The following is a 27,018-nucleotide window of genomic DNA, read 5'->3' as shown; positions in this document are numbered from 1 at the left end:
TTTCTAAACTCTAGAATATTTGTAACATTTTTTTGAATGGGTAATATAGACACATAATAAAAATTTAAAAGCTGCAAAAGGAAAAATTAGTCTCTCCTCCCACTGGCCCTAAACCACCAGTTCTCTTCAGCGGAGATCACCACAGGTCTTAGCGTCTTACGGTTCCTCCTAGAGTTGATTCTACGTTTATAAATATGGGAAAAATAGAATTTTTCCCACATAAATGAAATTTCAGCACCTTCTTATTTTTTTTACTTTCCAATCTGTCTTGGAGATCTTTCCAGAACAGTTTATGTAGAACTGGCTCATTCTTTTAAACAGTGGCATAACATGCTACTGCGGGTCAAGCATCCCTCACCCAAGAATCTGCCATCCAAAATGCTTGAAAATCTGGAACTTTTTGAGCGCCAATGTGATGCTTGCTCAAAGGTCAAGCTTAAAGGAAATGCTTATTGGAGTACTCCAGATTTCAGATTTTCAGATTAGGGATGCTTAACAGGTAAGCACAATGCAAATATTCCAAAATCAGAAAAAATCAGAACTACTTCTGGTCCCAAGCATTTCTTTCTTTCCTTCCTTCTTTCCTTCCTTCTTTTCTTTCTTTTCTTTTCTTTTCTTTTCTTTTCTTCTCTTTTCTTTTCTTCTCTTTTCTCTTTTCTCTCTTCTCTCTTCTCTCTTCTCTCTTCTCTTCTCTTCTCTTCTCTTCTCTTCTCTTCTCTTCTCTTCTCTTCTCTTCTCTTCTCTCTTCTCTCTTCTCTTCTCTTCTCTTCTCTTCTCTTCTCTCTCTTCTCTTTTCTTGACGGAGTCTCGCTCTGTCACCCAGGCTGGAGTGCAGTACCGCTATCTTGGCTCACTGCAACCTCCGCCTCCTGGGTTCAAGCTATGCTCCTGCCTCAGCCTCCTGAGTAGCTGGGATTACAGGTGCGCGCCACCACACCCGGCTAATTTTTTTGTATTTTTAGTAGAGACAGGGTTTCACCATGTTGGCCAGGCTGGTTTCTAACTCCTAACCTCAGGTGATCCACCTGCCTCAGCCTCCAAAGTGCTGGGATTACAGGTGTGAGCCACTGTGTCAGGCCTGTTCCCAGGCATTTCAAAGGGATACTCAACCTGTGTATGTGACACCAGAATTTAACCAGTTATTGGGAGTATTTATCTTAGATGCCCATGCCTCTAAGTAATGTGATATTTAATATCACTTGATGGTGTGTGTTTATAAACCTGGGATGCATGAGACTTTATTTCTTCCTGGGCCTTTTGTGAGACCAATCACCAGGTATAGTAAAAATAGTTGATCAAAGCAGTATGAGCTGAATTAAAATATGTTTTGTTCTGGTCATGTGTATTTCAGTTCTGATTTTGAATGAGCAAATGTTTTCATTCCTTTAAAAAAGGTTTAATGTTTTCCTGGCCAGTCTAAGTAAACTACTAAGGTGTATTTTTAATATCATTTTGAAAATATGTATTAAAGTTTCTGATGTTTTACATAATAAAATTTGGGTTACTATTTCACTTGAGAAAATGACACTGTGGACCTTTGATGTATATTTTTGTTTCTCCAATAGGCTCTTTCAAGTGAGTCATTTGAGAGACTTCCAGTTTTTAATAAGTCCGCATGGCGCCATTACAAGACCACGCCTGAAGCCGACGATTGGAGCAATCCCAGCAGTGAACCCAGGGATGCTTCAAAATACAAAGCGAAACAGTAATATACCACTTTGATTTCCATTACAAAGTATCTGATTTGTCTGAGTAAAGGTGTCCCACTCACTGTTCCAGGAATTCTTGCACTGTAGAGGTATTCACAACAGCGAGCAGGGATTTGGCCTGCCATGAATTTTATTTAAAAAGCAATTAAATTTGCAGTTTGTCATCATAAACGTTATAGATTGAAAATGAAAAATAAGTTAAAATGATCAATCAAGATAAAAGGTGATCAGTTCATGCAATGGAATAATATTCGGCCTTAAAAAGGAAGGACATTCTGATATGTGCTACAACATGGGTGAATCTTGAAGTCATTATGCTAAGTGAAATAAGCCAGACATAAAAGGACAAATACTATGATTCCACTTATGTGGGGTACCTAGAGTAGTCAAATGCAGAGACACAAAGTTGAAGGGAGGTTGCCAGGTGCTAGCGAGGAAGAGGGAATGGGGAGTCATTGTTTCATGGGTACAGAGTTTCAGGTGGAAAGATGAAAAACTTCTGGAGATGGATGGTGGTGATGCTTGCACAACAGTGTGAATGTACTCAATGCCACTGAACTGTACGTGTAGCAATGGTTAAGATGGTAAGTTCTGGGCTGGGTGTGGTGGCTCACGCCTGTAATCCCAACACTTTGGGAGGCTGAGGCTGGATGATCTCTTGAAGCCAGGAGTTCGAGACCAGTCTAGGCAACATAGTGAGACCCCGTCTCAGCAAAAAATTTAAAAAGGTAAAATTAGCCAGGTGTGGTGGTGTGTGTCTGTAGTCCTAGCTACTCAGGAGGCTGAGGCGGGAGGATCACTTGAGCCCAGGACTTCCAGGCTGTAGTGAGCTATGATTTGCACCACTGCACACCTGCCTGGGGGACAGAACAAGACCGTGTCTCAAACAAGAAAAAGATGGTAAGTTCTATGTTATGTGTAGCTTATCACAATAAAAAATTTAAACATTATAAAGGAAAAGTTATCAATCACAGAAGAAGTTTCACTGTTTTATGGTAATAAGGAAAATAATCTGTAGTTTTCTTCTGACTACCTACCCTTAAGCTTCAACTCTACTAGCAACAGTAGGGTTCTGCTTCATTTAACTTAAAATAATCCTGTATTAACAAAAAAGCAGTATATGTGCATTATAAAAAAATAAGAAAACGTTGTCTGGGCGCAGTGGCTCATGCCAGTAATCCCAGCACTTTGAGAGGCTGAGGTGGATGGATCACTTGAAGTCAGGAGTTCAAGACCAGCCTGGCCAATATGGGGAAACTCGGTCTCTACTAAAAATACAAAAATTAGCTGGGTGTGGTGGCACGCGCCTGTAATTCCAACGACTTGGGAGGCTGAAGCAGGAGAATTGCTTGAACCCAGGAGACGGAGGTTGCAGTGAGCCAAGATAGTACCACTGCACTCCAGCCTGGGTAATAGAGCTAGACTCCATCTCAAAAAAAAAGAAAGAAAAGAAAAAATAGAGGACATAAGTAAGCCAAAAAAGAAAGGAGAGACCTCTGTGTTCCCAAAACCCAGACATTGCCACTGCTATAGCTTCTGTATGTTCTTCCAGACATTTTGCCATTTGTGTATATATGTATTTTTTTGCAAATGAGATTACACTATTCATACTGTTTTACAACCTGCTTTTGTTTCATTTAACCATCCCATCTTTCCATGTCAATAATCATTCACCTGATTTGTCTAAACCGAGATCTATTCCAGGACCACATAACACATCTGGGTAGTCTCAAGTTGTTGTTATTGTCTTTTAATTTAAAAAAGTTTTGTGGGTACATAGTAGGTGTATATATTTCTGGGGTACGTGAGATGTTGTGATACAGGCATGCAACGTGAAATAAGCACGTCACGGAGAATGGGGCATCCATCCCCTCAAGCATTTATCCTTTGAGTTACAAACAATCCAATTACATTCTCTAAGTTATTTCAAAATATACAATTAAGTTATTGTTGACTGTAGTCACCCTATTGTGCTATCAAATAGTAGGTCTTTTTCATTCTTTCTATTTTTTTGTACCCATTGACCATCCCCACTTCTCCTCAACCCTCCCACTACCCTTCCCAGCCTCTGGTAACCATTCTTCTACTCACTGTGTCCATGACTTCAATTACTTTGAATTTTAGATTCCACAAATAAGTGAGAACATGTGAAGTTTATGTTTTTGCGCCTGGCTCATTTTACTTAGCATAATGACTTCTAGTTCTATCCATGTTGTTGCGAATGACTGGATTTCATTCTTTTTTATGGCTGAATAGTACTCCATTGTATGTGTATCTGTGTATATATGTGTATATATACACACACACACACACACACATACATATATACACACACATACACATCACATTTTCTTTATCCATTCATCTGTTGATGGATACTTAGGTTGCATTTCGTTATTGAGAGACCATGCCAGTTGTACTGAAAAAGTATCCTACCTTGATTTGTTTAATTTCTTCTTTGAAATGTCATTTAGCTTATTCCCCATTCCCTGTATTTTCTATAAATTGGGAGTTCATTACAAGCTAATGGCGGCTGGGTGCGGTGGCTCATGCCTGTAATCCCAGCACTTTGGGGGACCGAGGTGGGCAGATCACTTGAGGTCAGGAGTTCGAGACCAGCCTGGACAACATGGCAAAACCCTGTCTCTACTAAAAATACAAAAATTAGCCAGGCGTGGTGGTGCACGCCTGTAATCACAGCTACTCAGGTGGCTGAGGAATGAGAATCACTTGAAGCCAGGAGGCAAAGGTTGCAGTGAGCTGAGAATGTGCCACTGCACCCCAGCCTGGGCAACAGAGTGAGACTCTGTCAAAAAAAAAAAAAGAAAGAAAGAAAAAGAAAGAAAGAGAAAGAAAAGAAAAAGAAAGAAAAAGAAAGAAAGAAAGAAAGAAAGAAAGAAAGAAAGAAAGAAAGAAAGAAAGAAAGAAAGAGAGGGAAGGAAAGAAAGAAAGAGCTAATGGAACATTTTTTGCTAGAATATCCATAAGCACTGTTGCAGAATTACACTATGAGACCCATGACATCTCATGACCCACCATTAGTGATGTTATGATTGAGCATAGTTTAGGTGATGGCTGTCTGATCCCTCTGAGTTATAGTTATTTTTCCCCTTTTCACTAGAAAATAATCTGTGTGGTGTTATTTTGGCACTATGCAAATGTATACTTACCCATCAGCTGTTCACCTAATGGCTTTTACCCCAATTGATCATTTTGGCCTGTGTTAAAATTAATACAGTAATTTTATTTGGGTTTATAAAAGGATGTTTAAAAAAATGATTCCTTTGTCAATTATTCTCCTATAAAGTAAAGCTCTTCCTCATCAAATAAGGCCATTTAGGTATTTTGAAGTATAGTTCCTCTGATAAGTGTTTAACTCCTTCCTTTTACATTTAAAGGGACAATTAAATTCCCTTCAAGTTACCAATTTTCCAGGTAAGAAATATGTTAAAAGCCACCTTAAATGGTAACAAATGAGTTTATGGCTTTGTCTTTTTTAGTAGTATTATAGATTTTGTTACTTTGATATGTTTTAATTGGCACTTATTTTATTGAAGCATAACATGTAGTAATAGTAAAGTGCACACATCTTAAGTTTACAGCTTTTTTTTTTACATCTATATTTCCTCTACCCCCAAAGACTCCTTTCTAGTCTAACACTTCTCCCTCCCTCCTCCACCATATAATTACTTTTCTAACTCTGTCACCGTAGGTTCTCTTCTTGAACTTAAAAGGAACACATAGTCTATACCCTTTTGTGTCTGGCTTTATGTGAGATTCATCCATGTTATTGTATGTAACAGTCATTTCCTTTTTGATGCTTGAATTGACATACCTTTGGCCAGTGAGAGCTATTTCCAGCTGGATCCTTTGTGTTCTATTGCCTTGAAAGCGTTTCTTGCCCAAGATGATATCCTAGGTTCATCTTATACCTTCTGTGCCCGCGTCCTGGAATCAACTATTCTCCCCCAAGGAGTCTTGTTTCTTTTTTTTTTTTTTTTTTTTGAGACAGAGTCACACTCTGTCACCCAGGTTGGAGTGCAGTGGCTCAGTCTCAGCTCACTACAGCCTCCGCCTCCTGGGTTCAAGCGATTCTTGTGTCTCAGCCTCCCAAGTAGCTGGGACTACAGGCATGAGCCACCACGCCTGGCTACTTTTTTTTGTTGTTGTATTTTTAGTAGAGATGGGGTTTCACCACGTTGGCCAGGCTGGTCTCGAACTCCTGACCTCAGGTGATCTGCCTGCCTCAGCCTCCCAAAGTGTTGGGATTACAGGCATAAGCCACGGCGACCAGCCCTATTTCTTTTTAATCAGTATTAGAGATGCTAATCTTAGAATTGAGAATGCTTGTTATACCTTTTCTAGGCAGAGCTTTTTTTTCTAGGCATACCTTTTCTAGGCATACCTTTTCCTGGACAGAGCTATAAAATATAGCTATATTTAAAATATATTTTAAATCATAAGTTCATATTGATATTTTATTCTATTTTAGCACTGTAATGTTTCTCCCCAATATATTTTAACTGTATATATTTCTTATTACTCTGAAAACCTTGATTTTTTTTAACAACTTTAGCATAATGCAACAGAAAGATATTTGTATACAAATACAGTTTATATAGCTTTGCAATATTGTACCATTTAGTAGCATTGGTCTTCTCTGACAAGTGTTATAAATGATATCCATATGGATGTTTATTTTTTTCTATGGAAGTGTCATGGTGGACTGCTATACAATATTGCTGGACTGGCCACTCATCTCAAATGATGAAGTTTAGAGAAGTTTGGTTTGTGGACACAAACATACATACTCTCACTATTCCCAGCCAAGTTTAAGCTAAATCAGCTTGAAATACCTGGATCATACCAATTTCTGTTGATTCCATTTTCAGTCTGTATGTATGTCAAATAGTATGTTGAGCATCACTGTGACCGGTTGATTCAAACGGTTCAAACTATTGCTCTGATATGTGGAGTAATTTGAGTAGTGCAGAAGCCATCTTTAGAAAAATGTTTGGTTGTAAAAAGGTGGCTTTAACTGAATATTATTTTAAAGGCAATTTTAAAACTAAGTAGTTCAGGTTGTATGCTAATTAAGTATTAGTCTTAACTTCTCATATGTTATTAGATGAACAAATTTAAGCAGAAAGCAATTCTTAAAATTTTAAAATGCTTAGCCTGACAATTAAAATTGTTAAACTGTACAAATAATCAGTAGAGATTTGGGGAAAGAATTTAGTAAGTATGGTAAATTCACTAGGTATTTATACATGGGAGATTCTAAGAAAATTTGTTTTCAAAACAGTTTCTAAGTAAGAGTTTTATTGAGATTAATTCACACAACATAAATTTCACCCTTTACAAATATATAATTCTGGCCAGGCACAGTGGCTCACGCCTGTAATCCCAGCACTTTGGGAGGCTATGGCGGGTGGATCACTTGAGGTCAGAAGTTCAAGACCAGCCTGGACAACATGGCAAAACCCCATCTCTATTAAAAATACAAAAATTAGCCGGATGGCGGTGGCGGGCGCCTGTAATCCCAGCTGCTTGGGAGGCTGAGGCACGAGAATTGCTTGAACCCAGGAGGCAGAGGTGGCCATGAGCCAAGATCTTGTCACTGCACTCCAGCCTGGGCGGCAGAGCGAGACTCCGTCTCAATAATAAATAAATAAATAAAAGTATACAATTCCATATTTTTTACTATATTCACAGAGTTGTGCAGCCCTTCCCACTATCTAACTTTAGCATATTTTCATCACCCCCAAAAGAAACCTCATACTTTTTAGCAGTCACTCTATATCTAACCAGAGTTTTCACTGACAGTAAAGAACCGTTTTAAAGTATATGTAAGTAATTAAATGGTCATTCTGTTTCTGTAGTAATTGTAGAAAATAATTCTGAGATACGGCAAGGGTTTTTGAATTATCACTATAATGAAATGCTCTAAGTCCTGGTCAAAACAGAGGAGGTTGTACTCACAAACTCACTATGGATATTCTCATTGTTTTCTTTGTAGGGACAAGATCAAGACTAATAGAACTTTCTAGAGGACTGAATGCTCTGGTCCTCTCTGTGAAGAAAGATTGCCTTCTGCAAGTCAACCAGAGAGAACTGCTTTCTCCCTGCTCTGAGCGTGGCATCATAGTTATTCCTAGTGCTTGAATGTGTATTTTCTCTGTACCACCTGGACTTTCCCAAGGAGCTTTTCCTGTAGCTACTCCAGATCTTCCACTAAAGTAGTAACTTTTTTATGACATCTTGTTGTGGTGTGATTGATGCCTGTCACCGAAGAGCACCGAGCCTCCTTACAGCTCTTGTGCCCTCGTACACTCCGTCTTGTTTTCATAGCATCTGATGTCTTCAGTCCTTCCAGGATTCTGTGCGCCTTTCCCATTCCAGATACAGCAGATCGTACTGTTGCTCCTTGTGACCAAATATCATATTTGTCCCAAACCTCCAGCTAGGGCCCTGGGACCCTGGAAGCGGAAGACATCAGCTGGCCATGCCCTGATGATTTAGTCCCAGAGCCCTCCGTCTCTCCCATGCCTCCCTCCGCCACTCTATGATTTAGGCTTTTGCCTTCTTCCATCTGATCGGATTCTCATTGTGAGGTTGTGGCGACTTTCATGTTAGATCTTCTTCACTGTTGCCTTCGTTTTATTTTAAAATTCATTTGTATATTTCTGTTGATTAAAGCATTCCAAATGTTATCTTCGAATTTTTCACCCAACTGCTTGGTTTCAAAGATCTTAAGTGAAAAACTGCCTCCTGGTCAATACCACATTTGCACAGAGTGTGGAGTGGAGTTTTTATGCTTCTGTCAAACTTCTATCCATCTAATACAGTACCTGTGTCATATTTTATTCCTTTGTAGTCTTCTAAGGAATTGGAAGTTTCTGTGTGATGCACTTTACTAGCTGTAAAATAGACTATCGGAGGGAAAAGGCCTCTCTAGTTTATTTTTGAAAAATGCTCCAGGTCTTGATAATTTTCATTTTCATTCATCTTAGTTTTAGAATTGTCAGCTCAGTCTGATTTTCACAATCCTTTTTGCTAAAAGTTGGAAGTGGGAATTAGCAGACGATTTGGGATAAGGAAAGAGGAATGATGTTATATTTACCCTTAGGAATAGAAGTGATCGAAGAATCCGGATTGATACCAGCATCCTATATACAGCTCCACAGGATGTGCTTCTCTTCATGATAATTTTCCATATATATCATCTGTTTTGACTTCCGCCCTGTTTTAATGTCCGTATAAATGTTTCAGTCCAATTTGTAAGTGTTGAGTCCACTGATGTAGAAGTTCTGACTTGTAAACCATTCATCCTGCTTTAGTCATATGATAGTACCAATGCAATTAGCCCCACTCCCACCACCGTGGGGGATTTCTCCCCAAGACGAGGTGTGCTTTGCCCAGCTGCATGTGGCTGGATTGCATTCCTATTTCTCTTCATTCCACTGGATCTGCTTTTCTTTTATTTCGTTATATTACCTGAGCTCAGGGTAGTTCCATTCATCTTTAGAAAGAGCTCATCTCTTCCATCCTTAGAAGGATCTCATCAGAGAACTCATATATAATCAATCAGGTAAAAGAAATACTGATGTACTTCCGAGAGACTGGTGAGAGGTGGGCCGTAGGAAGCCCATAGGTCTGAGGACCGAGTCAGTGTCTTGGGAATGGGACTGCTCCATATGATTATTTTTGTGTGGCGTAAAAGATGTAAAAAAAAAAAAAAAAAAAACCAAAAAATGGTCGTTTACATGCAAAGACCCTAGCTTCCTCTTTTTTTTGAGACACAGTTTCACTCTGTCTCCTAGGCTGGAGTGCAGTGGCACCATCTTGGCATACTACAACCTCTGCCTCCCAGGTTCAAGCAATTCTTGTGCCTCAGCCTCCCAAATAGCTGGGATTATAGGTGTGCACCACCACGCCCAGCTAGTTTTTGTATTTTTTTGTAGAGACGGGGTTTCACCATGTTGACCAGGCTGGTCTCGAACTCCTGACCTCAAGTGACCCGCCCCCTCAGCCTCCCATAGTGCTGGGATTACAGGTGCGAGCCACCGCGCCCAGCCGACCCTAGCTTCCTTATAAACATGAGGTAATATCTTCCTTGGCCTCAATTTCCAACGATACTCCTTTATGCTTCCCAGTGTGATACACTGTAGGAGAGAGGAAGCAGCAGTTTAGGGTGTGCTGCCTACTGCCTGGCTCTGACAGCGTTTCTCTTGTTTGAGGAAGGCCCATCGATTACCACATCCTCACAAGCAGTACCATGTAAGGGGCCGCATATGGAAAATATGGTGTAGAAAAATCTCATCACGTTCTTCCCTTTACAAGTGTTTTTCAAAAGTAAAGATTGATTTCAGTGTCTTCATGACTTAATCGGTAGTTCTTTACTAGCACACTTTTTGTCTTCCTCACATCTATCTGACCCCAGTACAACCTTGCTTCTCCTGTCTTTGTTTTCTTCATTAAGATTTTATCTTTAATCCTAAAGCAACTGCAAGAAGAGTTTCAGGAACATCTGTGTTCTTCTAGCTTACTAGCCTCTTTACCCAAGTATTCATTTATCCTTTTTGTCAACTGTACATGATTCTCTTAATTTAGGCAGAGAATCTGGCTGTTTACTGGGTTTGCCTATAAGCAAATGGTCAGATTTCCCCACATAGGTTGTAACACAAATAGACATGGACCCTTTTTCAGCTAAATTATTTCCCATTGTTCTGTATTGCTCTCTCATTTATTTGATTTTAAGTGGGGACTGTGTCTCTTTAAAATAGTGCCTGACACATAGTAGGTGCTTAATAAACAATATTAATAAATAATATTAAAATAGTGAATAATATTCATAAATAGTAGGTGAATCAAAGATAGAAAACTGTCAGACATCTTCCTTGGGTGGTAGGGCAACATCTTTCTAAGTTCTTAAACCATCCTTGTCTCTAAATTAAAAATATGGAAGTTGGCCGGGCGCGGTGGCTCACGCCTGTAATCCCAGTACTTTGGGAGGCTGAGGTGGGCGGATCACGAGGTCAGGAGATCCAGACCATCCTGGCTAACACGGTGAAACCCCATCTCTACTAAAAAATACAAAAAACTAGCCGGGCGAGGTGGCGGGTGCCTGTAGTCCCAGCTACACGGGAGGCTGAGGCAGGAGAATGGCGGAAACCCGGGAGGCGGAGCTTGCAGTGAGCCGAGATCTGGCCACTGCACTCCAGCCTGGGCGACACAGCAAGACTCCGTCTCAAAAAAAAAAAAAAGAAAGTATGGAAGTTCAGGTCAGGAGCTGTGAAAGTGCTGAATTTCCTTTTTGTAGTGCTAAGAGATGACTTTAAAATGTGGAGAAATGAAAGGAAGTGGAGGGATAGATCCACAGGAGCCATCTCGTCCTTTTTTAGTCTCTCAGTATCTGATTTTGGCTCCTGAGTACAGAATTCTTTTCATCCAAACAGTGTGACATAGTTTTACAGCCTTGCGAATAGATTCCAAAGACCTTTTGCATACAGCATGCCATTTGATCCTTACGATGCCATGAGGTGAACCACGCAGCTATATCTCGGTTTTTCGTATGAATCCCAAAGCAGTTAAGTTTGCCAAGGTGGCATGGTAAGTCAATGGAAGGGCCAAAGCGAGCAGTTGGGTGCTCGAAACAATACACCAGGTGATTTGTATTACCTCCTTTGAGGAATTTCTTCAGTATACTGTTCCTCAAAGGGTAAGCTCTAAACTCCAAATTATCTGTAGAGCAAGTTAATTCCGTTCAGGAGAGCGTTTCTTTTGTGTGTTTCCATTTTGGCATAGTTAGAGGAGATAATCAGATGGATTTGGCAGCTTTTACCAAAAAAGACAGGCAACTTAAAGTGGATTGCTGTAGGTAATTACTAGAGTTATTTCGACTTAATTCTGTGTCTGAATGAATTCAGTGCTCACTGCCAGCCCTTTCATACAAAGACTCCACATTTGAGAGCTGATGTTTTTATCTTTTTTGCAGACTGGATTACAGCTTCGGTTGGGTTTTCTTGCATATTTACAAATGTATTCCTGTTGCTGTTACTTACGAACAATAACTTGGCCAGCTATCAGATTCTGGATCACATCCTTTTTCCTTGAATTCTCTGGAGACATGGTGTTATTGCTACTTTATTGTTGTCCATATCTGGTGGTGCTGAGAGGTCTGAGTCCTGATGGGTTTTTCTTCCCCTTTTGTAGATGACCTGATTGTTTGCCCTGGATACTTGAATTCTTTGTTTATCCTTGAGATTTAGTAACTTCAATGGAGTATATCTCAGGATTGACTGTTGTCTGTTGCCTTTTTCTGGAATGCAGTGAGCATTAGATATGGTCATTTCAGGCCTCACTGCTTTTTGTATCAGTTTAGTCTGTTCTCTTCTTGAAAACTTCATTTTTATATTGGCTCTCTGTTATCTGTCCTTCACAGTTATCTTTCCTTAGATGCCACTCATCTCATCTTTCTTCACGCTGTATGATTTTTTTCAAGTCTTATCCTCCATTTCACTGACTGACTCAGTTTTCTGTACTGTTGATTGTAATGTTGATCTGTACTGTTGACTGTACTGTTCCTTGTAATGTGGCTTCCGCTTCTGTTACAGTTTTGTTTTATTTTATTTTATTTTATTTTATTTTATTTTATTTTATTCGAGACAGCGTCTCACTCTGTGCCCAGGCTGGAATGCAGTGGTGTGATCTCTGCTCACTGCAACCTCCGCCTCCCGAGTTCAAGCGTTTCTCCTGCCTCAGCCTCCTAAGTAACTGGGACTACAGGCTTATGCCACCATGCCTGGTTAATTTTTGTATTTTAGTAGAGACAGGGTTTCACCATGTTGCCCAGGCTGGTCTCAAACTCCGGACCTCAAGTGATCCGCTGGTCTCAGCCTCCCAAAGTTCTTGGATTATAGGTGTGAGCCACCTTGCCCAGCCTAGTCTCATTTTTTATCTCCTTCTTTCCTTAGCTCATTATGTTGTCCTCTTTGATTTCTTATTTCTTCCAGGGCTGAACAATTCTGTCTACAGTTTTCATGGTTTATGAGCTCATTCTTTTTCTAGAGTGTATTTATCTATCCTTTGCATCTTTCATTCCTTTTCTTGTATTGTTTGCTTTTATCTTGTTGCACAAGTATCATGATGACCCCTTCTGCTTCTTGTCTTTGCATGGTACCAGTTTTACCTGTCCAAGAAGAATGTGGGTAAATCCTCCTTGACTCCTCCTGTGAGCGAGACGTGTTTGAAGGATAACCTTAGCACCTGAACCCTAAGGCTAGCTCTTGATGGCTTGTAGTGGTGGAGGGTGTTTTTGGTTTTCATTCTGTTTGGATTTGGGGGAATAAGGAGTGACACGAAGCCTCCTTGGAACGTGTTGTCTGTGAGTGCCTTCCATAGACACTGTTGAATCCTCTGCCCTGGGGGTGGCCAGGTCCCATTGGGAGACAGATCCTCTTTGCGTTTCCCCATTCCCACTAGTGGTCATCCTAGCAGGAACTTGATGGGTTTGTACTTCTGCTCTCCTGGATTGCATGTAGCACATATTTGTGAGATCAGTTCCAGAGTTGGTTTCTCTCCTCTGGTCCTGCTTCTCACCGCTCTTCCTCTTTTGGATACCAGAGGGGATGAACACACATGGTTCATCTGAGATCTCAACCTCCCCTCCTCATTTTTCTGGAAACATGCACGCACAGAGTGTTCTCAGCTGCTCCCGACTGTTGCCAGTCCTGTTTTGCCAAGTTAACAAATGATCAGTAGAGTCTTGGGAATCCTCTCATTAACTGCCCAGCAATTGTGGCCACCGGGGACTGGGAGAAATGCCTGGCAAGTGCAAGACCCCTTCTTCAATTCATCCCCAACTTGGTTGTATCTGTCAGACATTGCCCTGGAGTCCGTGGTATGGAGTTGTGACTTTTACTAGTTTCATTATAGATAGCTTGTTGTTCAACTTTTGGATGTGTGGGTCAGAGGGCAAGAGCACTTATATAAACATGCGTTTATTCTGCCATCTTTTCAGCAGTCCAGATGCTTAAACATTGACTTTGAAGCTAATGTCCTTCATAATCTGTATTTGAGCAAACAGAAGGAAGCAATATTGCCAGCAAGAAAGGACGATTAACAACTTAATACGAGATTTTCGTTTACTGTTCTGTGTGGAAAGATAACTTTTAAGTCAGGTTCCTGTCTCATTGATTAGAGATATCAGTACGTTCTGGTTTGAAAATAGAGGACATTTGACATTTTAATGAACTTAAGTTATCAGCCATTGACAATTATTAGTTAGCTGATTAAATATGTTAAAATACTCCAAACTAGCACATCACCAGAGTTACCAAGAGACGCCTAACCTCTTCTTTACGAACAGGTTGTTGGTGGAGCTGTGCCACTGAGGGGGGTTAACACCTCTGAGACCTTAACTGTGCCACAGGTTTTCTTACCTGTCTTTTCAATCAACCCATTTTAAAATTTGGTTCATCAAGAAAGAGAAAGGTGTTAAGTCTTCATCAGGATTCCTTTTGGTTTTTCATGAATATATATTCCCATGGCTTGGAGACCTGGAGCCCACCACCAAAGCACACCGAGTTAATGTTTTGAAAGTGTGTTTGTAGGTAGATCCTGGGGCTGGGGTTTTATTTGGCGTGTTTGTAGAATTGAAGCCTCCTTGCGTCGGTGGTCAGCACATTGCACCAGACATCCAGCAGCAAACTTGCATCACCTTCAGAGCTCTGGCATAACGGTCAAGGAGCACTAGTGACAACCTTGCTGTATGCACCAAACTCCACCCTGGGCAGCACCTTTCCCTAGTGTCTGTCCTGGTGTGAAATGGAGACTTGAAGACCAGTACCCGCATGTAAAAGAGGCTAACAAAGGGAGGGTGGCAGAGAGAGGAGTCGTGAAGGAAAGCTACCTTTAGTCCTCCATTGCAATACTGTCCAGTGTCTTCAGTGTGCCAGAAACTGTGCTGAATGCTGGGCACGTGGCAGGGGTCAAAGCAGGCAGAAATCCCTGCCTCATGAACCCACTTTCTATTAGGGGAGACAGACTAGAAACACAATAAGGACGTTGAATAGTACAATTGAGAGATGAGTGCTATGGAGAAAAATGCAGCCAGAAAGGGAGATGCAGGAGGTGGCACCGGATCTTCTCAATGTTGTTTTCATCGTGGACAGGTGCGTTCCTTAGAAGATGAAGTGTTAGTGTTTCCTGAGTTTTTCTCACCTTCACATCGATTGATCTGAATTTGGAGGGTCTGTTTTCTGTGCCTGGCTCTGCACTCAGCTCTGCAGGGGACCCTGTCAAAGTCCCCACACTGTAGCTTTGGGTAGACAGAGCAGATGGGAGCCCATTTCAGTTCATTGTCTTGCTGACCAACGGGGAACTGTGGTCAGGTGAGAGGAGGCAGCTTTTACAATCAGACTTCATTGAATAGTGTGGGCTGCTGTTTCCTTGTAACAAAACCCCGTAATGACGGCAGTTTCCAGATGTGTCTTTTTAGGACTTTAGAACTCGTTATTTGAATAGAAGTTGAAAGCATCTGGATGATGATGCTGTAGCTAAAACAGCTGCTTGTCAGAAGAGACCCCATTTAACACTTGTAAACTTGTTTTAGAGGTGGAGGAAAGGATGATTCGGGAAAGCCTCCCTCTCAAGTCCACAGGTATCAGCTGTGTTCATCCCCCAAAAGGAAAATAAAATGACAACAATATTTTGGTCACAGAATTCCCGAGAAACCTCTGTTTCTACCTTTCTGTTTCTAAGATAGGGACATGAATTCCCCATGATCTGGATGATAGGGTTAGGGCGGCCAGGACACTGTTACTTCGTGTGTGACACAGGTGGCCCCTCATGACAGTTCCTCCACGCCTTAGAACGCGTTGTCTGTCTGGTCGTCCCTGGGGGTAGAGCTGCGTGACCCAGCAGTAGGAGATTTAACGACTGGAGAAGAAGATGGGATGTGTTTTTATCCCTATAGGTAGAGCCAATTTGTCACCCTTTAAACAAACTTATTTGCATATAAACTAAAGCACCTTAGGGCATCGTTACTCAAAGCGTCTAAGCAAATGTCTGATACAGTTACGAGCCTGCATTAAAAGAAAAGCAGCCCCTTACCTTGTCTTAATATCCTTACGGTGTTTTAATAAGTTCATAATGCATCCTGTATGTGCATTTTTTGGCATAAAACACCAAAAGGCGGCGAATTGACTTCACTTCTCTCCATCCTTTCCCCTTAAGTGTTGGCGGCGCTGCAGGGGCAGCGTGTCTCCTATTGGAAGTGGCGACTTCCTCTTTGATAGAGGTTTGCCTGTCTCTTGAAAAGGAGAAGCAGCAGAGATCTCTGGAGTCCCATGGTCCAGTCTGGACTATTGGGAATGTTTTTTGTGGGATGTTAAAAACAATATTAGAAACATGAGATAGTAAATTTGTGGTAATACCGGATCCAGGAAGCTTACAGTGAAGAGTAGGAACTTAAACTGAAAAGTATTTCTCTGTTCTATAAATCTCTCAGTGACATTTGGATTAATCAAGCATAATTAAATGTAGTTAGATTTTTGTCAGATTGTAGTTCAAAATAATATTCATCTATGGAGAGGGTAATATATTCTGTAGAAATTTTATTAAGCACTTTAGTTAAGCAAACACTAAGGAGAACAAAATCAACCTCAGGAAGGTTAATTACTAAAAAACCCACAAAGTATAGTAGATTATGTAAATCATTTTAATTTTGAATACCATGGCTTGAGCTTTAATTTACATAGAGAGGTATTTTGGATTTGTTTTTCACATTATATTTTCTAGTACAGGATTGCAATTGCATTCTTGAAAAGTTCTACTCATTTTAGGATTCCATTAAGTTTGCTTAACTTTTTTCATGTTATAATTTCCAAAAACAAAGAATTACAATTGTTTTCTAGCTAATTATTTTAATATTTCACTAACTTTGTGTATATTGTCAGACCATATTTTTATTTCTACACAAATAATGATTTTAAGAGAAGTATCAGGAAAGAGAATGTATATGAAAGCATCCCGCCCACGCCTGGCCTTGCAATAAGTGTTCATTTAAAAGAAAAACATTTACAAAGATAAAACATAAGAGTTTAGACTATAGCGATAAATATTTTTTATTTTAGTAATTTCTTTAAAGGGAAAAGTAAAGAGATCAAAATGATTTTATATGTATTTTTTTTGTACTCAGAGAATTACATTTTCACTACCCCCGCCTGTCTCAGGGAATAGCCTTTGATAAGAATCCCATGGAAATATCTGGAACTCTATTACAGTGTGTTCAGATTTGTTAGTTCATACGTAAATTTCAGAGCTAGAGCTTCAAAACTAGAGTATTGTAATCTCAGGAACATAAGATTATCCAAGAAGCCTGAACCTTGCTCTTTTCATGATAAATGACATCCAAATTTCCTTTGTCTGGGAGATAAGCACAGATCCCTTTTATCACACTTCTCTGGGATTTTCACAGAAAAACCCTACAATTTGATTTTGTTTGATAATTTTGCTTTTTGGCTTTTCAGTGAGGATTCTATTTCCCATTGGAACTGACTCCTTTGGGGATAATAAGCTTTCACTTAAAAGAACATTCCGTTAGATAATTCTAACATCAGTGAACCTAAAAGTGGCTTCTTAATTTGAATTCTCTGGATAACTTTTGCAAATGGGTCAAAATAGCGCAAGTATCAACAATCACGTATGTACTGAGTAATATTTGCCCTCCAGTTAGCAAACTCAAGAAATGTCTAACTCTGGCACATAGCCCTGGTTTTAACTACTCTTTAGTTCATCTTTGCTTTCCAAATTGGTTGAAAATGGCAAGCTTAGAATGGAATGCATATTAATAACAGAACCACTTAATGTTTTAAAATATTCTTACCTTGAGATTCCTTTTGAGAGAAAGAAAAGAATCTTCACATCCAATTCTAGTTGTTTTGGCTTTTCACATATGCTAGACATGAAAAAGGCAGTTACAAAAGTGAAATCCGATTGCAGTCAGTGGTGTCCGCCATTGAGCCGTGCTAAATGTCGTGTCACAAAAGGAGTTTGTGAAAACAGGATGAGTAGAAAATGTTACTGTTGTTTCTATCGTGGCACCGCTTTCTTATATTCCATTTGCTTTTTGTCCTCTGAACTGTTACAACCATGGGAAACCTCAGTCCATATTTTTAAAAGCACTATATACTTACAGGAAGAACCGACTTATGCCTTCATTGAAAAAAAGTTGAAGTTAATATCCCAAATGTTTAATGAGCATGTTTTAGAATATTTACAGCTAAAGTCTGTCACTTTAGGGATTTGACAAAACTTGAGACTGCCTGCTGCTGAAGAGGGACCAGGCAGAATCTTCTCAGCCTTGTAACCAGCATTAAAAAAATATAAGGGGCTTGATGAGATCCTAGATCTGCTCCTTTTCTCCTAGGTGCCTTGGGTAACTCCTGGGGAAAGCATCACTTTAAGTCCTTTGGTATCTTGCTTTTCAAGCAAGCTGTGTGATTTTGACCAATGAGTTGAGCTGATGTGTGATTTTGACCAATGAATTGTGCATCTATTTAAAAAGTACCAAGTGTATCTTGACTCTTGAATGGACAGTCAAGGCGAAGTTTACTTAGGAAATATAAAGTATGGAGTGTTTTAAAAAATTCAAATTGGCTTTATTCACTGTTGGAGGAATTGAATTCTATTGCCTCCTTCATTTCCTTTATGTTCATTGTTACAATTGTGATGTTCTCTTCTCATTGTGACGCTCAGTTCTCATGTAGAACTGAGTGCTACACTCTGATTAGAAACTGGAGTTGTGCTTGAGTCAGTCCTGGAAAACAGGACCCATTTTTAAGAAGAGCAGAACATACCACTTTGGCATTCTGGCTGACCCTAATCTCTGCAGTTCCTTGGAGTTAAATCATTTGCGGTCATAATTGCTGCTTATGGTTTAGTATACACACCATCTGCTGCTCTAAGTTCACATCCTCTCAAAAGTACGCAAGTGCTTGAAATTTAAATATTTCCCAGATCTAGAACAACTTGTGACTACCTAAGACATGCTTGAACCAAATAAGAAACAGCACTGTGGAATAAAATATGCCATTGTGAACATACCTGATGCTGCAATGAAATGTAAAGTTCCTTACTTTGCTGATTTTTCATCATAACTCCTTGACTCATAAAAGCGGTGTCTAAACTGGGAACAGCTGCTAATAGGGTAAAAGTATTATATGTGAAATAAAAGTTCATTACAATATTTGTACTCATAAGTCAAAATCTGACCTGGCTCGCTTTGTGCCTCTGTCAGTCTACTTACAGTGATAAACGTACACACGAGTCCAGTGTTCCCAAGCAGCTTTGTTTATAGAAAGAAGCTTGGTCCCCTGAGTTCTATGCTGTTCTGTAGCCTGATTGGTACATGCCATCATGAATGAAAGATGACTTTGGTTTGAGATAATTTGTCACTCCACATTCCACAGAGAAAACTGTTTCATTTTGATGGTTGGAAAAACATGACCAGAGAAGTGTGTGACTCAGATAACGTTCCCCGAAAGTTGCAGAGCAGTCTGTGGTGTCTGTCATAGCCAAACTAGTCCTGGAGCATATGGACAATTCTGTACCCCAATAATCAGAACAATAAAATGGTAGTTGTGATTCACTGTGTGTCACTGTGGTGTTTTGTGAACCCTGGTCTATTTTTCATCACTCCCACCTATAAAATTCTCTCTCTTGGTTTCTGAAATTCAGTACATTAATGGCACCAAGCACCTTTGCAAATTGCTGGGAATAGACAAAGATGATTACTTAAAGTCTTATGATTGAGCGAAGGAATATAGGTTATTTGGAGTCTCTAGCAGGGAACATGGAACTCACCTTTTTGGGGGAGCATCCTATGGGTGAAATATAGTAGCTGTTAATAGTAAACTGTTAGAATTGGTACTTTTCAAAATATGGTCCATGGATAGAAGAAAGAGGGCCATACACTGTACTGTCTAAGTCAGGACACTTTTGAGAATGAAAAAGAGCACTATTAACAATTATTTCTGTAAACCGTGTAAGCAGGTGTATCCTGGCACTGTCCTGGGCGAACTGAGATGGCCTGGCCATGGCCCACCCACACCAGAACGACCTGAAATGCTGGCTTACGCAGATTCCTGGGCGCTACCTCAGCTCTTCTACTGATTGATTCTCTAGGGGGTAGGGGGTAGGCCCAGGAATCTATATGGACAAATGCTCCGGGGGAATTGTTTTAAAACCTAACTTTGCAAACTGCTGCCACACTGCATCTTCAGAAGACAACTTGAGTTTTTCAGTGAAAGTGCTATTGGTTCCATAGTCTTTTATAATGAATTGGGCAGCACCAACACCAGAACCCGGTGCCTCCAAAGACATTTGGCTGCAGTTAAGTGCTTCCCCAATAATTAACAGATGTAGTCCTCATGCTCTTTAGCGGTGTGTAATTCTTTTACTAAACATTTCATGGTGAAGAGGTTCCTTTTCATTTTTTAATCGGAGAGCCATGTAACTGCTCTCTTCCACGTTTAACGCTAAAAAACAAAAGTTCTCAAAAATTTGAGGCAAATGCCTTGGGTTTGAGTGGTCCTTGGGGAGTGTTCATATCAGGAAATCATGTTTGTCTTTGTTCAGCTACCAATTATCTCTGTTAACTGCACCTTAGTTTCCTCATCTACAAAATTAGGGAGTTTCTGGGTAGAGCGGCACATGCCTGTAATCCCAACATTTTAGGAGGTCAAGGCGAGAAGATCACTTGAGCCCAGGAGTTTGAGACCAGCCTGGGCAACATAGCGAAACCCCGTTTCTAGAAAAAAATACAAATTTAGCCAGGTGTGGTGGTGCACACCTGTAGGCCCAGCTACTCAGGAAGTTGAAACAGGAGGATCGCTTGAGCCTGGAAGGTCGAGGCTACAGTGAGCCATGATCGCATCACTGCACTCCAGCCTGGGCGACAGAGACCCTGTCTCAAAAATGAATGAATGCATGAATGAATAAAATTAGGGAATTGGACTACGTGGATTCCAGACTCCAGGTTTGATGTTTTGTGGCATTCTTTAAAAACCTAAAATGAGAAGCAATTACTAATCTACTTTCATGTTGTTTTTATGTATCTATGTATATGGAATACAAAATCAGTGACTCTTGAAATTGACAGTGGTTTTACTCAGAATTTTAGTATTATCCATCTGTATTTTACCAAAGGTCAGCTGCTGCATCGATGACTTGGGAATCTTATTTTTGTAGCAGCCACTCCTGCCCTCGTTTGAAATCCATAAAGTATGTGCAGTTTAGGTTCACAAAGAGACTCTTTAACTCAAGTTTGCACAGTTCCATGTAGCTGCCGCAGAGCATCACACTTTAGTGTATAGTTTTACTTCTTTGTCCTTCATTTCAAAATCCTTTCCAAATGACTTGATAATGCATGCTTACAAGTGATTACCTACTGATATTTTCAGATATTCGCTTCATAATAACATACTTATACTTTGATCACATGAATAAATCATAAGGCAAAGGGGTTGCCTCTGAGAAGGGTTTCTGTAGACCACCATCCACCACTAGGACTCTCTGCAGTGCTGGAAATGTGCTATATCTGTGCTGTCCAATATGGCCACCACTAGCCACCTCAACAGTGAAAATGTGGCTAGTGCAGCTGAGGAACTGAATTTTACATTTTATTTAATTTTCTGAATTTAAATAGCCACATATGGCTAGTGGCAACCATATTGGACAGCCATTTCATCTGTTGAATTATTTAAAATTAATGTTGAGCACCCGTTTTCACCAGTCACCAGGCTGGGTCCTTTGCAGCAGTTGTGTCATTTTTAAACGTTGGTGTTAAAATGAATCCTTTGTCAATAAATCGTTTTCCCTCTGCCCACTGATGACACTTTCATCAACATAATCATCTCTCTCTCTCCTTGGTTAAAAAAGATAAAATGATATTTAGACCATTTCCTACTGTGGCCACATGGCAGATCAGTTCTCGTCTTTGCTACACAAGCCATTGATCATCTACCTCTTTGAATCCATTTGCTTTCGGGCTTATTTTGTTCCCTGAGCTGACTTATTATCATAGCCCAGAGGGTCTCAATCTGGCTGCACTTCAGATCCATTAGAGGGGTGCTGGGGAGTCTTTTTTATGAGCTCCCTGGGAGATTCTAACATGCAACAGGGTTGAAAACCACTGACAAAGTTCAAACTATAGACCAGTCATCGGGAATAGCTAGAATGCTGGCTGCACCAAGTCATGTCTCCTTGGCACAGAGCAGGCCTACGAGCTTTGTGACTTTCTTGATAATCTGCCTAATGGCAATCGGGAAATACTTAAAAAGGAGAAAAGGCTTTGTCAGTTTGGATTTGGGCCAACTAAGCAGCCTTGCCGTTTCCTTCTCTGCAAGAAACTCTAAGTTAGGCTAATGCTACTCTTACGTTCTCTGGCATTCTTGTCTAAACAGTGTTTGCAAGTCCTCAAACAAAATAAACATGTTAATGATTTCAGCAACAGTGATGGATGCAGAAGCTTTCAACAGTTCCTTAGTGACAGCTTAATATAATAGTGTAATTATTTCTAAAGTTAGAGATAATTATTGTCACCTTAGCACAATAATTGGAATGGAGCTTCCTATATGAAAATCACTCTTCTCCTAGGGCTTCAACTGGTCATGAAATAACAGTGTATAAGGACAAATAAATGCCCCATTATTCAGGTGAGGGAGGCCCATCAGGCACACTGCAATCAAAGAATGTAGGTGAGACTGAGAATGACCATCTCATCCGTCAAGCAGCCCTGTCCAATTAGGAGCATTTAAACTATTCCATGCAAGGCCCTCACAAAACAGAACCTTACTGCCATTCATGGGCCTAGCTAAGGGATATCATTGTCAGTCTCCTCTTTTCAGCATACTCAGAGAATAGTTTCAAATGAATAGAACATCTTTCAAAAATCTGCTTTTCCTATTTTCCCTCACTCTCAGAGTTGGTAATCTTTGTACTCAGTGACAGAGCACATCACCCCCAAAGAGATGAGTAAAATCATGTAAATTAGTAAGTAAAATAATTGTAAGATTCTGTTGGTAGAATCAGAAGTTTCAGTGGCCAGAAACATGGAGTTTTCCTTAAGAGCTCAGTAAAGTCAAAGATAGGGCCAGTCAGGAGACTGAGAGCCAGACTAGTAAACTGAAATTGGGGGCAAGGGACAGGGGTTGTGTCCCCTCTAGGCTTTGTATCCGCAGCACCTAGTGGCCCACTCAAATGTTTGTTGAGTACTTCGGATGGGAATGTGTGCCAGACCTTAAGTTAAAATGTGGATCAAGGGTCACAACTTTCAAAGGAAAATAAGTTACTCTAGAAAGGAGCATGGAGTAGCTTGACACTGTTGTGGCTGAAAGTGATTCTAGCTTAAACTGGCTGTGATCAGCATCCAAAGAACCAGAAAAAAAAAAATAGAGGGCGAATAGGCAGGAAACAGATTGTGCCTGACAGCCAGAATCTGTATCACTGGGTTTGTTTTAGTGGGAACATATCCAATGGTCAAAGACTGATTAGTTACCATTTTCACTTCTTGTTATGGCCAAGTATGGATTGGAGGATATGTACAAGGAAATGGGGGGTGGGGTCCTTTAACTTCCTTCCTTACTGGCCATGGCTCCATGTTCATGAGTTGAGGTTTCAACAGTTCCTCTCCTCATGGACCAGGGAGCATGTTCCTTTGGGTCAGATATCCCCATTATATCTATTCTATGCTTCTTGTGTGTGTGTGTGTGTGTGTGTGTGTTTTAGACAGAGTCTTGTTCTGTCTCTCAGGCTGCAGTGCAGTGGCACGATCTCGGCTCACTGAAACCTCCACCTTCCAGGTTCAAGCGATTCTCCTGCCTCAGCCTCCTGAGTAGCTGGGACTACAGGCGCATGCCACCATGCCTAATTTTTGTGTTTTTAGTAGAGATGGGGTTTCCCCATGTTGGCCAGGTTGGTCTCGAGCTCTTGACCTCAAATGATTCGCCCACCTCGGCCTCTCAAAGTGCTGGGATTACAGGCATGAGCCACCACACCTGGCCCATGCTTCTCTTGTGGACATCAAAACTCAAACATTTTAGCAAGATCATCACTGGTAGCTGTTAAATAGGAACTTTGTTAAATAAGAATGATAAAAAGAAGAAATTATCTCTATCTGCATGAGAGTTACTGCTCCTCAACTCTGTCAGGACTTGGGAAAAGATTCAAGGGTTTGTGACCACTGTCCTCAGTCACCTTGAGTTAGACAAAATAATGGTTCCCCAAAAATGTCCATATCCTAATCCTCAGAACCTAGGAATATATTGTATTACATACGAAGAAGGAATTAAAGTTGCTGATGAAATTGCTGATGATCTGAAAATAGGGAAATGCTCCTGGGGTTACCTGGATACGCCCAATGTGATGGCAAGGGCTCTTATAAGTGGAGGAGGCAGAAGAAGAGTCAGTGTCAGAGTGATGTGACATGAGAAAGACTGGACTGGCTACTGCTGGCTTTGAAGATGTTAGGGGGCCATGAGCCAAGAAATGCAGGTAACCTCTAGAAGCTGGAAAGGGCAAGAAAATAGATTCTCCCCTAGAGCCTCCAGACAGGAACAGCTGCCACTTGCCAACACCTTAATTTTAGCCCAATAAGACTCATTTTGGACTTCTGACCTTCAGAACTGTAATTTAATAAATTTGTGTTGTCTTAAGCTGCTGTGTTTGTTGTAATTTGTTACAGCAGTAGGAAACGAATACACACCTTTTCCACTTCTCTCATCTATCATTAATCCCTGGGTACCAGATATAGAAACAAATAGAAAAAGAATGAGTGACTCAGGGGTATTAAGGTGGATCTGTGATCAGGCTGGTAAATGGCATTTTGTCAACATATTCCCAGTGGAACATGACCACCAAACAGATTAAAAAGACTGGTTATCTTCTCAAACTATGTAATGGATCATGTCCTGCTATGCACAAGGCAGACGATGACAAGTTTTCTTTGGACTTGAACATTTTAGAGTGACAGGGTTATTTGCAAGTATAGTCCGTTGAAAAGGTCCTTGTGGAAAGGGTAAAGTACTGCAACTCTTTCAAGTAGAAAATCAATTCTTTTTAAATGGAAGGTTACAGATCAAATATTTTACTTGTATCTAATCCCTCCATCAGAACTCTTTATGAATAGAGTACAGGAACCTTGCAGCTTAATTATTTCTCCTCCACTCAAGAAAGATTATAAAGTTAAGGAGAATAGAAATTGTTTATAGGTGAAGCCAGGGGTGGTGACTCATGCCTGTAAATCCTAGCACTTTGGGAGGCCGAGACAGGCAGATCACTTGAGGTCAAAAGTTCGAGACCGGCCTGGCCAACGTGACAAAACCCCATCTCTACTAAAAATACAAATACAAATAATAATAATAATAATAATAATAATAATTAGCCAGGAGTGGTGGCAAGTGCTTGTAATCCTAGCTACTCAGGAGGCTGAGGCAGGAGAATCACTTGAACCTGGAAGGTGGAGGTTGCAGTGAGCTGAGATCCTGCCACTGCACTCCAGCCTGGGTGACAGAGCGAGACTCCGTGTCAAAAAATAAAAATAAAAATAAAAATTGTTTCTAGGAACAGTACATGTCAACCCTGCTCTGTACATTTCTCCAAGTTTCTCACATTTTGGTCAACTGCAGCTGAAATGTAGCCAATATGATGCCTTTTCTAGAATACACGTAATAGTAGTGTCGAAAACTAACATAAGGGTTCTATTAACTATAGATATTTGGGCTGTTAATGAAATCTTCAGATTTTACTGTTGATTGGTTTTTACTTGATGGTTTCTTAAAGAAGTTGACCACCAAGTATACTTTGATGCTTATGTACTGTCACACTCTGTCTCGAAAGCATCTCTGCGGGAGTCCTTTTAATCTAATTGTTCCTGCTGAATACCTGGAGAAGTCATCATTCAACTCCAGTAACCAATGAAGACTCCAAGAGGACTGTGTGTGTGATGTGTGTGGGAACATTTTTGATAGTGTACCTTTTCCCCCAGAAATTATGTTCATTAACAAAGGCTAATTCTCTTGGGGGCAAATATCAAGGTTCTTAAATATGGGTTTTATTACACCTTGTAACTGATTGTTTTCCCCTTGAGAACACATCTCAGGCATCATGAAAGTCAAGAAGAAACTTGTAACTGTTGCTTGAAATACAACCTGTCAAGAATGCGTTTGATCTATGTGGCAAAACCAAATAATATGGTGTATGAATAATAGGTATTCCGTTTTTAAATTCATTCCCTTGCTAACCACCAGACTGGCTTTATTTATTCTGGACCCGAGGCTAATGTCAGAACTGTGGTCACCTCAAAAAGCTCAACCTCTCCAGATGGAGTTAATGGAATCTCCTTAATTTGGCAAGTGGAGGGCACCAGCACGGTTCTCAGAATATTGACATCTGCCTTCGCTGTTGACATTTGGGATCCAGATTTAGTGCTTCCACCCCCATCTATCTGCGTCTAGCTGATCAAAGAAGCTTTTTTTCCCCCAAAGATGGAAAAGTGGTTGAAATGGCCACTTCCCAAAGTTTAGGTACACTTGGGAAGCATTCTGTCAAGTTACAAGATAAGAAAAGCAGATGGAACTCAAGAGCCTTTTATCTTGATGCTAGAAGTGCGGAGGCTGAAGGCATGAAAGCAGCCACTAATGCCATCAGCTGTGGAGGCCCCAGGGGACTGGAAGACCACCTCTCCAGTGAGAGTTCAGTACTTTCTCATGGTCATTCAGTGACAGCATCACAGCTGGGAGAAGCTTGGGGCGATGCAGGCTGCCTCATACATTCAGAGACCTTTACAGGCAAAGGAGACCTTAGAAATAATTTCCTTGAGGCCAAAGAAGTGAAAAGGTTAGGCCAAGGTCACAAAGTCAGTTGGTAGTGGAGCCTACAATTCAGGGTTCTGACTGGGTTCACCATGTGAGCTTCCCTCCACGTGGTGCTGTTCCTAACTAGCTTTCAAGTCAAACGTGGGGCCTTTGGCAACTCCAAGGCTTTGCCCTGCTCTGTACGCTACAGAGTCACATCCTTCTGAAGTGCTGGGGCCACAGCTGGGCAGAGCCAGCCAGTGGGCCAGGACAGCTGCTACGATGCCTGTATTTTTCCCCATTGAGCTAGAGTTCATAAATAGGAACACACAGCAGCACACTTTTAAGAAACATGACAGTGACACACCAAAGTGCAATTCTGCATCCCTTTATTTATAAACGAGTTGAGAATGGTGTGGTCCATTTGAGAGCCAGAATGGGATAGGAGCAGG

The 27,018-nt window shown here is 40.6% G+C and overlaps 1 protein-coding gene across 1 annotated transcript in view; it reads left to right on the top strand.

The window, feature by feature from the left end:
• The window catches only part of PDK3 (pyruvate dehydrogenase kinase, isozyme 3), a 74,689-nt gene extending 66,263 nt beyond the window's left edge, over positions 1–8,426 (top strand). The window contains exons 11-12 of the mRNA XM_011987994.1: positions 1,566–1,705; positions 7,729–8,426. Of these exons, the coding sequence (XP_011843384.1) occupies positions 1,566–1,705; positions 7,729–7,759 (171 nt within the window). The 3' untranslated portion in view covers positions 7,760–8,426. The remainder of the gene's footprint in view (positions 1–1,565; positions 1,706–7,728) is intronic.
• Positions 8,427–27,018: the final 18,592 nt, after the last annotated feature.

The sequence above is a fragment of the Mandrillus leucophaeus genome, unplaced genomic scaffold, assembly GCF_000951045.1.
Source record: "Mandrillus leucophaeus isolate KB7577 unplaced genomic scaffold, Mleu.le_1.0 Scaffold321, whole genome shotgun sequence".
Lineage (NCBI taxonomy): Eukaryota > Metazoa > Chordata > Mammalia > Primates > Cercopithecidae > Mandrillus > Mandrillus leucophaeus.
Note: the sequence above shows the minus strand (reverse complement) of the source record. Positions and strands in the feature narration are given on the sequence as shown.